Here is a 15,199-nt window from a genome sequence, read left to right on the forward strand (position 1 = left end):
ATTGGACTAGCTTTTCTCCGGTCCCAAATCGAGCTAAAGGGTACTGTTAGATCTGCGCGGCTCATTGGGTTCTGTTTCGATAATCTGAATCATTTAATGTGTAGAACTTGTCGAGTACTATATGCCTTTAAAAAATCACATCGATGAATTATTTCATCGGATCAGATTTCTGTTAACTGTTTATTTTTTACTATCTATTTTTTTTTATATATAAAACTAATTTGATCAAGTAACTATTGATATCGATCAATATAATTTTTTACAAATATATAATACTCAACAAATTATATATAACGATTTGAATTATCAAAATGAAACTTGTAATAAATCCCCACCAACTCAACAATATCCTTCAATATGATATAAAATTGGAGATCCTTTTCAAAACAACAATAATTTAGAGTACTAATTTTGATGTCCTAATAGAATAATAATGACTTAACAAGGAGGCAAAAATAAAATAAAAACAAACCAAGACAAAATATTATGAGTCGTGCTGGGTAGCTCAAAATGAGTTACCCCGAATCCCCCTAATTTTTTTTTTTTTCCAGAAGCAGAGAAGGAGGAGAGGAGAAGGAAGGAGGGAGGGGGAGGAGGAAGAGGAAGGAGGGGACTGGAGGGGGCCTTTCAGAAGCAAAGAAGGAGAAGAGGAGGAGGAAGGATGAAGGAGGAGGAGGAAGGAGGGGACTGTGACAGCGGGGCTGCGACGACGACCGGCGACGATCGGCGACTGGGCATCGGCGATCGACGATCGTCTTCTCTCTCTCTTTCTCTCTTCCCCTCCCCTCTACTTCTCTCCCTGTTTCAGAGTCGAAAATGGAGAAAGAAAAAAAAAAAATTCCCAAAATAGCATCGTTTTGAAAATTAAGAAGATTAGAAAGGGCCAAATTCAAGATCTCAAACATTATTCAAATATTATATGAAACCTACTGTCAACTTATTAGGATGCTTTGGAGCTCCAGAATTAAAGGGGTAAAGCATTTTTCTTTTCAAAAATGGAACAAGTTATCCCAAATTCATTGTTCACGCACCATGACACCTGACTACATGTAACGAGAGTTACTTCCCCACGCGCGCGCTCTCTCTCTCTCTCTCATATTCAACTTGTCCAAATTCTCTCTCTAAAACCCTTGCGATTCAAACCATGAACAACACATCAGGAATGTTCAAGATTGTTCCGTGCACATTCGCCGGCGACACCTCCGCCGCCATCGCCGACGAGTGTATCACGGACATGGGCGATTCAGTTCGAGCGATCGAACAGCTTCTCAACTACCGATTCAACGACAAGAAGCTCTTGGAGGAAGCTCTGACTCACCCTTCCTGCACCGATTCGCCGTCGTACCAGAGGCTTGAGTTCGTCGGCGACGCCGCCTTAGGTATCGCGATCTCTAATTTCATCTTTCTCGCTTACCCTGACCTCCTCCCCGGTCAACTCACTCTCCTTCGCTCCGCCAATGTCAGCACCGAGAAGCTCGCACGCGCCGCCGTACGACATGGCTTGTACAAGTACGTCCGGCGTAACGCTGCCGCTCTTGATGAGAAGGTAGTAGATATAGACGCATATATGTATCTATAGAGCTCGTTTGGAAAATTGATTGTTTCAATTGATTTTTTTATTATTATTTAAATCTGAGTAAAAATTCTACTAAATTTTTTCCTAAATGTGTCACATGGTGAGATCCACACAAGGTTCATATAAAACTTTTGGTAAAATTTTTGATCTCTAACATTTTTGTTTAAACGTCGCTTAAAAAACGTGTTTTCGAGTCGATAGTTTTTTTTTAAGCAGTTTATTTGATAGTTATGAGAAAATAAAATAAAATGATTATAATTTTGATATAATATTTTATCTTACTGAGTTATTTTAATTTATTTTATTTTTATTAGACTATTTTAGCACAAAACCGTCTCCCCTATGTTTATCAATTTCATCATCAAATTTGAATTTGATGAAAAAATGGCTAAATTATGCCCCAACCAGCGAGGAGAGGCAATTTTCCAGGGTTTCGCTAAATTTTCAACAATTTATTTTTACGCAAATTTGATTAAATTTTAAAGGATTTAAGGATTGAAGATGGTTTTCTTTCATAAAAAATGGTTTAAAAAGATTTGATGAAAAAAAGAGAGTAAGAATTGGTCTGTGCCATGGCTGATCAAGTTTTTAACCAATTTTTCACTCAATTTTGATAAAAAAAGAGAGCAAGGATTGGAGTTTCGTCAAATTTGATGAAAAATTCACTGTAACCAATTCCTTCACCAAATTTTGAACAAATTTTTTTTTTCATTAAAAATGGTTAAAGCAGATTTTTTTTGGATTAGTTTGAAATTTTTCAAAAAGTTGTGATGAAAAAAGAGAGAGTTAGGATTGTTGTGTTCCATATTATATCAAGCTTTTAACATTTTTTCACTCAAATTTAATGAAAAAGAGAATAAGGATTGGAGATGGATTTTTGAGTTTATGAAATAAAAAATTGGTTCTTTGATTTTGTGTAGGTGAGGGATTTCACGTTGGCTGTTCAGCAGGAGGCAGATATGGTGGTGTATGGAGGGATGGTGAAAGCGCCGAAGGTTCTTGCTGACATTGTTGAGTCTGTTGCTGCAGCAGTTTATGTTGATCGTCAATTTGATCTGCAAGCTTTTTGGGTGGTGCGTAGTTCTGTAATTTATGGACAATTGTTTCTTTAAATTTGTTAAGAATTTGGGATATTTTGGTTTCATGGGGGTCCTGTTGAATTGGAACATGAGTAAATTAGATTTCATTAGATTAAACAACAGCTGTCTATTTCACGTAGATTTCATTAGAATCCTGAAATAAAAAGTTGGAGTATAGAAATTTACTAGGTTCTATCCTAATTTGGGCAACTGTGGTATCTCAAAGTAACTAGTATTTGCAATGAACTTCCCAACATAAAACTAAGATTTGACATGTAGTTTTTTTTTTAAAAAGAATTTTCATGACATAGTTTTTTTCATGTATTATAGATCTTTAGAGGTATATTGGAGCCTATTGTTACGCTTGATGTTCTCCAGCAACAACCACAGCCCGTGACCATGCTTTTTGACTTTTGTCAAAAAGAGGGTAAGCAAGTGGATATCAAGCACTGGAGAAGAGGGGAGAAGAACATCGCCATCGTTTACGTGGACGGGGAATTTATTGCCTCATCGTCCTCTGAGCAGAATGAAAATGTCAGGCTTCATGCAGCAAAGGCAGCTTTGGAGAAGTTGTCTCACTCTAACAGCGAGGACAAAATGAATGTTGACGTCTACAGCAGTATGAATTTAACCACTGAGATTGAAGGAGCAAAACAAAAGTTGCATGATATTTGTGGCAAGAAGAGATGGCCAAAACCCACTTACCGGTAAGAATTTGTCTTTACTGAGCTAAATTTCTTCCAACTTCTCATGTGGTTTGGGTGTGGATTTTTAAAATTATGCGACTGTAACAGTGAAATCATTATCCAAACTTGAAATTGTTTGTCTAGGATAGCATTTTACTTGTAAGTTGTACATTTAGATATATTTTTATCAGAGGCTGTTGCATGGTTGAGAAATGAAGATTTAATATATGTATATATGATTTGTTGGCTAGTAATATTTTAATGGGATTATATCAACCATAATAGACACATTACCAACCAAATTATAAATAATTGGACAGGTACTTGGTTCCTCAACCTTGATGTCAGGGGCTGAAGTCTCCTCTTGTTACCATGTCTCCATTGGGCTTTGTCTTTTCTGTGTTTAACAAAATAAGCTATTAATGGACTATTATGTGATTGGATTGCTTTAATGTATTAATAGTTTTGAGTATGACTATTCCTAGGTTTATTGTCTGCGTAGTAAGTTGCTATCTTTTGAGTATGACTATCTCGAAAATGCTTCAGATGACCGATCCGTTGCTAAGCTTGTTTTGCATTGGTTAAGGGTGTCAATTATAAATGTGTATCTTGATTGCTAGAACTGTGTGTCAAGCTCATGTCTTGTGGAGATTTTAGAATCATCACAATCTTGGTTTAAAGTACGAAACAGTACTAGCATGTATTGTTCAAAGGTGACCCAGAGACTCATTGCAATACAATAAAACTGTAAGATAAATTGATAGAGAGATGTAAAATAAATTGATAGAGAGAGAATAAATTGTATGTTTTATTGATTGATGTATGTTGTGTTTACAATGAGTCCTATATATAGAAGATTAAAGGAGGTAGGTATGTAGTAGGTGGAGTAGTAGGTGGAGTAGTAGGTGAAGTGGGTGGAGTAGGTGTAGTGGTAGGTTTTGGTACATTTTAACAGCCCCCTGCAAACTCAAGGGGGATAGGAACTAACCAACTTGAGTTTGGAGAGAGTAACAAAACAAGAAAATAGACGAATACATAAAATAAAAGAGGATAGGAGACACTGTATGGTCGTGTCAGACCGTTGTAGAAGACTGTATGGTTATGGCAGACCAATGTAGATGACAGTTTATGGGGTCATGTCGGACCGTTGTAGCAGACAATGTTGTGACAGTTGTTGTGACAGTTGTTGTGACAGATTACGGAGTCTTGCTGGACCCTTGTAGAAACTAACCGGAATCAATGTCGGGACAGTTTATAGAGTCTTGTCGGACCCATGAAGGAGCTAATCGGAATCAATGTCGGGACAGTTTACAGAGTCTTGTCGGACCCATGAAGGAGCTAATCGGAATCAATGTCGGGATAGTTTACAGAGTATTGTCGGACCCTTAAAAAGTCGCACCCTCAAAAGGTGTGCCCAATCTTTCAAAAGGCGTGCCTAATCCATAAAAAGACGTGCCCAATCCATAAAAAGGCGTGCCATCAAAAGGCGCGCCCATGTTGTCGGCGAGCGCCGAGAGGCACATGATGCGCGTGTCTGCCTCGGCTTGCGCGCCCATGTTGTCGTCTAGTGCCGAGTGGCGCACGATGCGCGTGTCGACATTGGCTATTTAACCAAGGTTGAGGCGGAGGCTGTGCAAACCAGTCTGAAACCTCTGAACATTGGCATTCTGAAACACTCTGTAAACATTCTGTAACCAACCCTTCTTTGAAACACTCAGCAACCCATAACATGGCCTCTTCTTCCCGTCCAGCTACCCAGAACATGGCCTCCTCTTCCCGTGGTCTGCTCACGCTCTTTCCAGAACTGAACGAGTCCACAAGAGAAATAACTGGTGCGGTTGCCCGTGAACCTCAACCAAGCGCCCCTGAGTTTGCTCCGTTGACCTTTCCTATGCGGTCTGTGGAGCAAAGAATGGCAGCGCAATCAGATATTGAGGCGAATCAGTATACATTGAAGTCATGTGTTGAAACCATGACTGCGGTCACAAATTTGTCGCACCGGCTGCAGAGTAGGACAAATGAGGTGCAGCAGTTAAACGCCCAACTGGTTCTGCTCCAACGCATGTATAAGGATGCGCGAGCAGAGATAAGTGTGCTAAAGGCGGAAAATAAGGAGCTGAAGCGGAAGGCCACCGTTATGTTTCGATTTGGAGGGCCGCCATATGCTGCAGTGGAGGAGCAGGGAGTAGTGATCGTGCCCAGTGGAGTGGGAAACACGGAGGCAACACCGTCAAGGGCCGCCCAGGACGGAGGCAAGAAGAAGAGACCGGCGGAATAGGCGAAGAAGTGAGGTCGGTGGGTGGCCGTCTGTGGATGTGGTTGTTTGGGTTTTGTTTGTGTTTTTTATTTATTTATTTATTTTTATTTTTATTTGTATTTTTATTTTTATTTTATTTTATTTTATTTTTTGTGTTTTGTGGTGTAAAATGGTGATCGGGGTTGATCCCCGGCATGAAGAAATGACAAGGGTGTGGAATGTTTGTGGTGTTATTTTGTGGTGTTGTTTTGTTTAAGAATAAAAATAAAATAAAATAAAACAACGGATAAAGAAAATAGATAAAAATATTTGGGGATAGGCCATATGAAAAACATCGGTTTTTTTTTTTTTTTTTTTTGGTGGAATATAAAAAATAATAATAAGATAATGGAAAAAAAGGGTGATGCTCACTAACGAGTTGTAGAATAAGGAAATATTGATGAAAAAGAAAGATAGAAAAATAACTTGTCAAAAGGCTGAGGGACATGCCATGTGCAAACAGGAGTGGAGACAAGGTGGGTGGTATTCGGTGGAAAGAAGAAGATACATGGCCAGCAGGATGATTAGGTTTTGGTGGGTGGGAAAAAGTAAAGTGAGAAAGAGAAATTATTAGAAATTTCTTTTGAGGAGTGAGCTGTTGGTATTTATTATAAATTGCTTTTGCTAGTGGTAGGGCCCACCAGCACTATTCACTTCAAAATTGTGGAATGGTGATATTTTATGGGTAATGGTCAATGTGATTTGGAGTGGGGCTATCCGTGGACTCATCATCACTGTAAGAAGAAGGTTTACAGGCTTCTTGGAGGGGAGATGCAGCCCGAGATGTATAGTAAGCTCCAATCTGTGATAAAGAAGCAAAACTGGAAGATCGGATCAAATTGCCAAGGCGCACACCCTTTTCCAGCAGCATGGTTTCTAGTATATTTGCTCTTCTTCAGAAAGCTTTGCAAATGAAGAAGAGTCTAAAGACTTGTTATGAGAGAGAGAGGCAGACATGTGTTTGTGTATATTGTTTAGCAGATGATGAGCAACTATACCAGCTGAGAGAGACCAGAGAGAGGGAGAGCCGTCCTCTGTGTGTATATGTTTTGGTTTTGATTAAAGAAATAGCTATTCGGCTGACAGCCTGTACTCTTCCATTCTTGCTTTCAGATTCTCTCTCTCTCTCTCTGTGCTTTCATTTGCATTTCCAAGGGCCACTGTTGAGGTTACACTGGCAGCAACAGCATTGCCAGAAATTGAAACAACTGAGTTGAGCAAGACCCAGCCAGAAGAGGCAGTGGCAGCACCACCTGCCCCCGAGCTAGTGACTGAAAAACCAACTGAGGTAGCAGCAACAACAGAGGAGCCAGCAGCTGCCCCGAAAGCTGAAGCCCCGGCAGTTGAAGCCAAGATTAAGGAAGTTGTTGAGGAACCTGAAGTTGCTGCTGAAGAGGCTCCAGAGGTGAAGGCAGAACTTCTTGTTGAGGAGACAAAAGAAGAAACTACCGAAGTTACTGATGCTGCACCGGTCCCTGCAAAAAGAGGCAACCCAGAGGCCAATTCTTTACCCTTGGCATCTCCAAGTGCGAGCAATGCCGGTGAATCTTGTTGCAACGAGGGAGTTGGTAATCTGGGTTGAAAGTCAAGCCAAGAAGAGAGACAAGAGTTCAATTCAGTTATGGAATTTGTGGCAGCGGAGTGAAGGTATGTGTAGAGGTCCGGCGGGCGGCTAAGGCAACGTTGCCGCCTGCCAGAAGGCGAAGAGCACCAAGAGCTTAACCTATAGCTCTGATACCATGTAAGATAAATTGATAGATTGATAGAGAGATGTAAAATAAATTGATAGAGAGAGAATAAATTGTATGTTTTATTGATTGATGTATGTTGTGTTTACAATGAGTCCTATATATAGAAGATTAAAGGAGGCAGGTATGTAGTAGGTGGAGTAGTAGGTGGAGTAGTAGGTGAAGTGGGTGGAGTAGGTGTAGTGGTAGGTGTTGGTACATTTTAACAAAAACAATGATCAAATTCTTGTGGAAAACGAGTTAGGTTTCATGGATTATTCTTTGAGATTTATCGGCTGGCCAAGTTGTCATAAAGTATTAAAGAGTCTTTATCGGCTGCCCAAGTTGTCTCAATATCATCAAATTCACGAGATGTTTTTTGGTTTGAAGAGTGATATTTATTTCCGGAGGTGTGTGAATCGGCTGGGAACTGGCAGCTCAGCTTTATAATCTCTTCTAATATGGTTTTGAAAGTACGAGGGTTCATGCGTGTTAAAACAAACCATTATAAGAGGATAGTGTAGTGTTACATTTACCTTTTTTTGTTTTTTTTTTTTGGGTTTGAACTAATGTTCATGAATTGATTGTTAAATGTTTGGGGTTTTGAAAGGACACAATTTTTGAATACTCTGTATTTTGCCATCTTTCTCTTGCATGCAATAAAATTTTATTCTTGGTATTATTTTGCCTTTGCTTGCAGGACAGTGAAAGAAGAGGGCCCTTCTCATGAGAGGAAATTTTTATGTTCAGTTCAGGTTGAAACTGTCGAGTGCGTGCTATTTGCGGAAGGAGATGAGAGGTCCAAAGTTAAAGATGCTGAGAACTCTGCTGCTTCGTCTTTGATTCACGGGTTACAAGAATCCAAATTTATATAAATTCGATCTTTTAATTTTGGATGCACTCCATAGTAGTCTCTGTTATGAGAATATCACTATGCAGATAATGTATAGTCGTTCCTAAGTTGGTCATTTAGTTTAGACATGGCCAAATATCGGACTAGACCAACAAGTTTATACCGTTTAATTTGTGATTGTCTAATGTGTTTCCATGCAAGTTAAAGCACAATGTATATGTATCTTCACAGGATCACCACCCACAAGGCTGGTGCTGTAAAATTAGTCTGAAAAATTTTATACCGATTATATAGGATGTCCTAAAGCACATTTAAGTTACCTTACTGGTACATAAGAGCGAATTGCTGTTCTCATTCTAATTTTTGCCTTGTTTTTATCTTTACATTGCATGATTCTCTGTGAAACTGCTTGGAACTAAGCAGGGGGTTGTACCTCGATGGTTGTCAGTAGTGTTGTTGAAGGCAAGATTGTTGTGATTCTGATGCCCGAGGACTGGTTCCTGGAAAGCAATGAACCCTTTCCATTTGCAGCCGGATTTTTATATCCTCGTTAAGGAGATAGGTTGTTGAGTGACCAACCAAGGCCTGGAAATCAGTGTTTCAGTGAAGTGCAGGCAAGATTGGAAGTGGAATATGTGATGATAAACAAAGGGAAAATGATTTCATTGAATTCGTGGAATAGGTTTTCCACACCGGATGACAAGGATAGGGCTGAGACATTGTGGGTACAATGACAATCTAGAGGTGATGTTTGGGGAGATTTTTTATTTACACAAATTCCAATTTCTCAGTTTATACACTGGAAATTTTTCACACCCTTGGTTTGAAAACCTAGTACCAAACAAAAACTCACGATTAGATATGAACTACTGAACCAATAAAAATATGGTGTGTAATGTCCTTGATCATGTTGCTTGCTGTTATTGTAATAAAATTTGTACTCATTATGTGTCAACAAGAAGAGAATGATGTTTGAAAATAGAATGATCCATTTCCCTGAAACATCCTCTGTACTGGTAAAAAATTAAAAAAAAAATATTAACAAATCCAAACTAAACATCTATGTATATAGGATTATGGCAAAGCATTCAAACTGATCCAAGAACTCACATATGTTCTTAAAATATATGTTTCCTCAATCATTGTAACGCTAAACATTTTAACTCCATCAGTCTAATCACTCAACAAACAGAAATAATAATACCATCAAACTATCAGAAAGTACGGAGATGGGGAACTTCTGGGGTTCCAAATCATTTTTAAATATCAAACATGGCATAAATTGGATAAACCTTGAAAATCAATTTATACACAAAAAAGCAAAGAAAGCAAGAGTTGCAACCAAGACCAGAAACAAGAAAACAAGCTTTCAGTCATTACAACCTGTTGGAAATCAAGCTATTGTTAATATAATAATACCAACTGCATGCTTATATCATTAATATATATTTAATATATATATTAGTTAGTGCTTCTCCATCAGATGCTTTGTTGTAGTGCTTTGCTTAGTTGTATAGGTAGTGCCTTCTCATCAGATGCTTCGCTTTCGGCTGCTTTTTATTTCTATATGTTTTCTTTCATGCTGTAGTATCATAATGATGTTGTATCAGCTCTCCTATATAATGGAGCCTTCTCTTCAGGTTTAATACACATTTTGAATTACAAAGCGTATTAGCTCTTTCAATCACTCTCTCAATATTTCTTTCATGGTATCAGAGCAGGTGTAATCCTGTCTCATCATTTTTCGCCTCTTCAGTCAGTATTCGAGTTTTCTGTTTTAATTTTTTTTTTGTCTCTCTCTTCTACTCAAATCTATTCTTCTATTTCATGCCTAAATACGGTCCAGCTTTTGGAATGGCTATCGACTCATCCTCCTTTTCTTCTGATATTATCATCTCATCATCTTTATCCTCTCATCAAATGGAAACCTCTCATCTTCCGATCACCGCCCATAAACTGAATGGGCAAAATTATTTGCAATGGTCTCAATCCATATTAATGTTTATACGGGGAAAGGAGAAAGACGACTACATCACCGGAGCCTCAGCACTACCAGAAACCACAGCATCAACCTACAAAAGGTGGATAGCTGAAAATAACATGGTCATGTCGTGGCTCGTCAACTCTATGACCACTGACATTGGCGAAAAATTTCTGTCATTTGATACTGCCAAAGAGATCTGGGACATGGCAAAAGAAACGTTTTCAGACAAGGAAAACACATCTGAAATCATCCAGCTTGAAAGCTCCCTCCACGATTTACGTCAAGACAATCTTACGATTGTCGAAGGGAAGCGTGTGTTTACATTCTTGTTAGGATTGAACACAAATCTTGATGAAATCAGAGGAAGAATTATGGGAGTAAAACCGCTACCTAGCCTTAGAGAGGCATTCTCTGAAGTCCGTCGCGAAGAAAGTCGGAAAAAAACTCATGATGGGATCCCATCAACAACTAAATATGGCAGAAAGCTCGGCTCTTAAGACTCAATTCGCTCCTATTGACAACCGTCAGAAAAATAAAGGAGGTAGGCCTTGGTGTGATCATTGCAGAAAGCCGGGTCACTCGAGAGAAACTTGCTGGAAGATTCATGGAAAGCCAGCAGATTGGAAGCCACGTCAGCCTCTTGAGAAAGAAGGACGAGGTAATCATGTAGGTACAAATGAACTATCACCACAACCTGAAGCAAGCCCTTTCACCAAGGAGCAAATGGAGATGCTCCAGAAACTACTACAGTCACAATCTGGTTCGTCTTCCAACCACATCATTGGATCCGGAACCTTGGCTCACAAAGGTAATTCTTTGAAGGCCTTTACTGTTGGTAAGAAACGTAAAAAACCTTGGATTGTGGACTCAGGAGCATCTAATCATATGACGGGAGATGCAACAATTTTTTATACATATAGCTCATGTCAAAATAATTTAACGGTCCGAATAGCAGATGGTTCACTATCAAAGGTTGCCGGTATAGGTTCAGTTGTGCTGTCTAGGAATCTTATTCTCAACTCTGTTCTCCTTGTTCCTGACTTGGACTGTAATTTATTGTCAATTAGTAAACTCACTAAGGAAAAGAGGTGTGTTACTAATTTTTTCTCCACTCATTGTGAATTTCAGGATTTGGATTCGGGGAAGACGATTGGCAATGCTGAGGAATGCTCTGGACTCTACATCCTTAAGGAACGCCATTATCCACATGAACAACCTCAAACAGCAATTCGTGGTAGTTCTTTTTCGGTTTCGTGTCAAAATAACGATAGAGCAATTATGTTGTGGCACTATCGCTTAGGTCATCCTAATGTTATGTATCTCAAGCATTTATTTCCTTCATTATTTAAAACTCCAAAACCTTTTGATTGTGAAATCTGTCAATTGTCTAAGCATGTACGGTCCCATTTTCCCATTCAATCCTATAAAGCGTCTCGTCCATTCTCACTAATTCATAGTGATATCTGGGGTCCATCAAGAATAAAAAATGTAACTGGTACTAGGTGGTTTGTCTCATTCATAGATGATCATACTAGATTAACTTGGGTCTTTCTCATGAAAGACAAATCTGAAACAAGCCAAATCTTCAAAAATTTTCAAATTATGATTCAGACACAATTCCAGTCAAAAATTCAAATTCTAAAGTCTGATAATGCTCGGGACTATTTCAACTCCATTCTAGGAGAATTTTTAGCCAAAGAAGGGATAGCTCACTTAAGTTCATGTGTTGACACCCCACAACAAAACGGCATCGCTGAACGGAAAAATAGGCATTTGTTAGATGTTGCTAGATCGCTAATGTTTTCCACAAATGTTCCACAATTCTTCTGGGGGGAAGCTGTTCTTACAGCAACCTACCTTATCAATAGGATGCCATCTAGGGTACTACAATTCCAAACTCCTTGTCAACTTCTCCTAAAATCCTTTCCAACTACTCGCCTCATCTCCACCATCCCATCAAAAATTTCGGGTGCTCTGTCTTTGTTCATATCCATCAACAGTATCGAAGTAAACTTGATCCCAGGTCGCTCAAGTGTATCTTCATTGGGTATTCGTCACATCAAAAAGGGTATAAGTGTTACTCTCCGGTCACAAGGAAATTCTACAATTCCATGGATGTCACATTTTTTGAAACCCAGTCTTACTACCCTAAAATCGTTATTCAGGGGGAGACTCCAACCCAGGAATATCAATTTTGGACCCTTGAGTCATTTAGTGAGCCATCCATCACCACCAAAAATCCCACACCTCCTGAGTCATTGAATCAATCTTTACCTGCCGAAAATTCCGAGTTCATTGTTGACTTGCGGGATAATGAGCCCATCCAAGAGGAAACGGAGGAAGGAGCACTTTCTCAACAATCCCATGAGGCTGAACCGGGTTCTAATCCAAGCAACATTCCAGGTGACAATCTTCTTCCCACAGATAGTACTGATAATTCTGAGTTAGAAAATAGTATTCTTAATATGCCCATAGCTTGGAGAAAAGGAGTTAGATCATGTACTCAGCATCCCATTGGGAACTTTATTTCTTATGATAGACTATCACCTTCGTTTCGTGCCTTCACTTCTAGCATCACGGAGATACCCATTCCTCAGAATATTCAGGAAGCTTTTAAGTATCCGAAGTGGAAGGCGGCAGTCAATGAGGAAGTTCGGGCTCTGGAAAAGAATGGTACTTGGGCAATTACTGATCTTCCAAGAGGTAAGAAACCAGTTGGGTGTAAGTGGATTTTCACAGTAAAGCACAAGGCAGATGGTAATGTAGAACGTTATAAAGCTCGGTTGGTCGCCAAAGGATTCTCCCAATCCTATGGAATTGACTATCAAGAAACCTTTGCTCCAGTTGCCAAGCTCAACACTGTTCGTGTACTTTTATCCTTGGCAGCTAATCTCGATTGGTCACTTCACCAACTTGATGTGAAAAATGCCTTTCTCAATGGTGACTTAGAGGAAGAAGTTTACATGGACATTCCTGCTGGACTTGAGACGACATCAAATTTCAACAAAGTTTGCAGACTCCGAAAATCCTTGTATGGTCTCAAACAATCTCCCAGGGCCTGGTTTGAACGGTTCACTAAGGCAGTGAAAGGGTACGGTTTTGTTCAATGTCAATCCGATCATACATTTTTTGTGAAGCACTCCGTAGGAGGGAAATTGGCAATTATCATTGTTTATGTGGATGACATAATTCTAACAGGTGCTCATGAAGAGGAAATTGGCTTACTTAAAAAATTCCTAACAAAGGAATTTGAGATTAAAGATCTTGGAAACCTTAAGTACTTTCTTGGAATGAAGATTGCTAGGTCAAAGAAAGGTATAGCAGTCTCACAACGTAAATACATTCTAGACTTACTGAATGAAACAGGGATGCTAGGATGCAAGCCGGCAGAAACACCTATGGACACAACTATCAAACTGGAAGAAAGTGACGGTAGTGCACCAAGTGATAAAGGGAGATATCAACGTCTTGTGGGAAAACTCATTTATCTTTCTCATACAAGGCCAGACATCGGCTTCTCTGTTAGTGTGGTCAGTCAATTCATGAATAATCCAACCGAAAAACACATGACTGCTGTGATCAGAATATTGAGGTACCTAAAAAGGACACCGGGAAAAGGTCTCTTCTTCCAAAGAACAACAAATAGAAAAATTGAGATTTTTTCAGATGCAGATTGGGTAGGTTCATTGACTGATCGAAGATCAACTTCTGGCTATTGTTCGTTTGTTTGGGGGAACGCGGTTACATGGCGAAGCAAGAAACAGTCAGTGGTAGCCTGTAGTAGTGCTGAGGCAGAATTTCGTGCTATGGCACTAGGTGTCTGTGAGGGAATCTGGTTGAACAAGCTGTTAGAAGAATTACGGGTTCCATCTGAGCATCCCATGATTTTATACTGCGATAACCAAGCCGCCATCAGTATAGCTAAGAATCCGGTTCATCATGATTGAACTAAACACGTGGAGATAGATCGACACTTTATCAAGGAAAAGATTGAAGAAAGAGTTTTTCAAGTCAGCTACACTCCAACAAACTGTCAAAAGGCTAACATTTTCACAAAAGCTCTTGCTCGAGTTAACTTCGAAGATCTGATGGAAAAATTGGGATTGATTAACATCTACAACGTAGCTTGAGGGGGAGTGTTGGAAATCAAGCTATTGTTAATATAATAATACCAGCTGCATGCTTATATCATTAATATATATTTAATATATATATTAGTTAGTCCTTCTCCATCAGATGCTTTGTTGTAGTGCTTTGCTTAGTTGTATAGGTAGTGCCTTCTCATCAGATGCTTCGCTTTCGGCTGCTTTTTATTTCTATATGTTTTCTTTCATGCTGTAGTATCATAATGATGTTGTATCAGCTCTCCTATATAATGGAGCCTTCTTTTCAGGTTTAATACACATTTTGAATTACAGAGCGTATTAGCTCTTTCAATTACTCTCTCAATATTTCTTTCACAACCTCAAACACTGACGGGTCTCCCACGTTTTCTTTTGATTTCATGGAATGTTTAGCTGTGATGTGACCTCCACTATTGAAAAGCTCGAAAGGCTCTTGAAGATTTGGTAATTGAGAAACAACAACTGCACCATCCCTTAACTGGAGCTTTTCATGAGGTATGCTACTATACATCCTAATATAGCACCTGCTGTTACCTGCAACAATTTCAATGAATAATAAACAGTTTTCATATGGGCATGAAGAAATTCTTAGAGGATTTTCATTTTTGTAGAAAGGAGAAAAATTCAGCCACGGACACAATAAATAATGATCATCATAATTATTCTTTTCTATGTAAGAGCATCTCTAACGGTGCATTTTTTTTTCCATCAAATCTGAGTAAAAAATGACCCATTTTACCAAATCTGATATCACTCGCTCCAACGGTGAACTTTCATCAAATTTGCACCGGGACAACCGGTTGGTCGACCGGTTAGGTGAATTTTTTTTTTTTTTTGAACTTTTTGAACCTTTTAGTGGTCGACCGGTAAGGCA

General features: G+C 39.1%; 2 protein-coding genes and 1 long non-coding RNA gene across 4 annotated transcripts; all 3 read left to right on the forward strand.

Moving 5' to 3' along the window:
* Nucleotides 1–792: 792 nt before the first annotated feature.
* Nucleotides 793–8,577, forward strand: LOC114263180 (ribonuclease 3-like protein 2). Of its 2 annotated transcripts, none has more exons than XM_082880220.1 (4): nucleotides 793–1,546; nucleotides 2,497–2,649; nucleotides 2,986–3,362; nucleotides 8,065–8,577. In XM_082880220.1, the coding sequence occupies exons 1-4, from the start codon at nucleotides 1,145–1,147 to the stop codon at nucleotides 8,237–8,239; spliced, it is 1,107 nt and encodes a 368-aa protein (XP_082736346.1). In that variant the 5' UTR covers nucleotides 793–1,144; the 3' UTR covers nucleotides 8,240–8,577. The 2 variants fall into 2 exon arrangements, with proteins under 2 accessions (XP_082736346.1, XP_082736345.1); XM_082880219.1 differs by lacking the exon at nucleotides 8,065–8,577 and adding an exon at nucleotides 6,751–7,621 and having other exon boundaries at nucleotides 940–1,546.
* On the forward strand, nucleotides 4,080–6,032 carry LOC145795535 (uncharacterized). Its single transcript, XR_014336612.1, has 2 exons — nucleotides 4,080–4,234; nucleotides 4,314–6,032. It is a non-coding gene; the product is annotated as an uncharacterized LOC145795535 (long non-coding RNA).
* A 1,494-nt stretch (nucleotides 8,578–10,071) lies between the features above and the next one.
* On the forward strand, nucleotides 10,072–10,698 carry LOC145796401 (uncharacterized). The gene has a single exon (XM_082881496.1). It carries the CDS (start codon nucleotides 10,072–10,074, stop codon nucleotides 10,696–10,698), a length of 627 nt encoding a protein of 208 aa, XP_082737622.1.
* Nucleotides 10,699–15,199: the final 4,501 nt, after the last annotated feature.

The sequence above is a fragment of the Camellia sinensis genome, chromosome 7 (assembly GCF_055761805.1).
Source record: "Camellia sinensis isolate YWXY chromosome 7, ASM5576180v1, whole genome shotgun sequence".
NCBI lineage: Eukaryota > Viridiplantae > Streptophyta > Magnoliopsida > Ericales > Theaceae > Camellia > Camellia sinensis.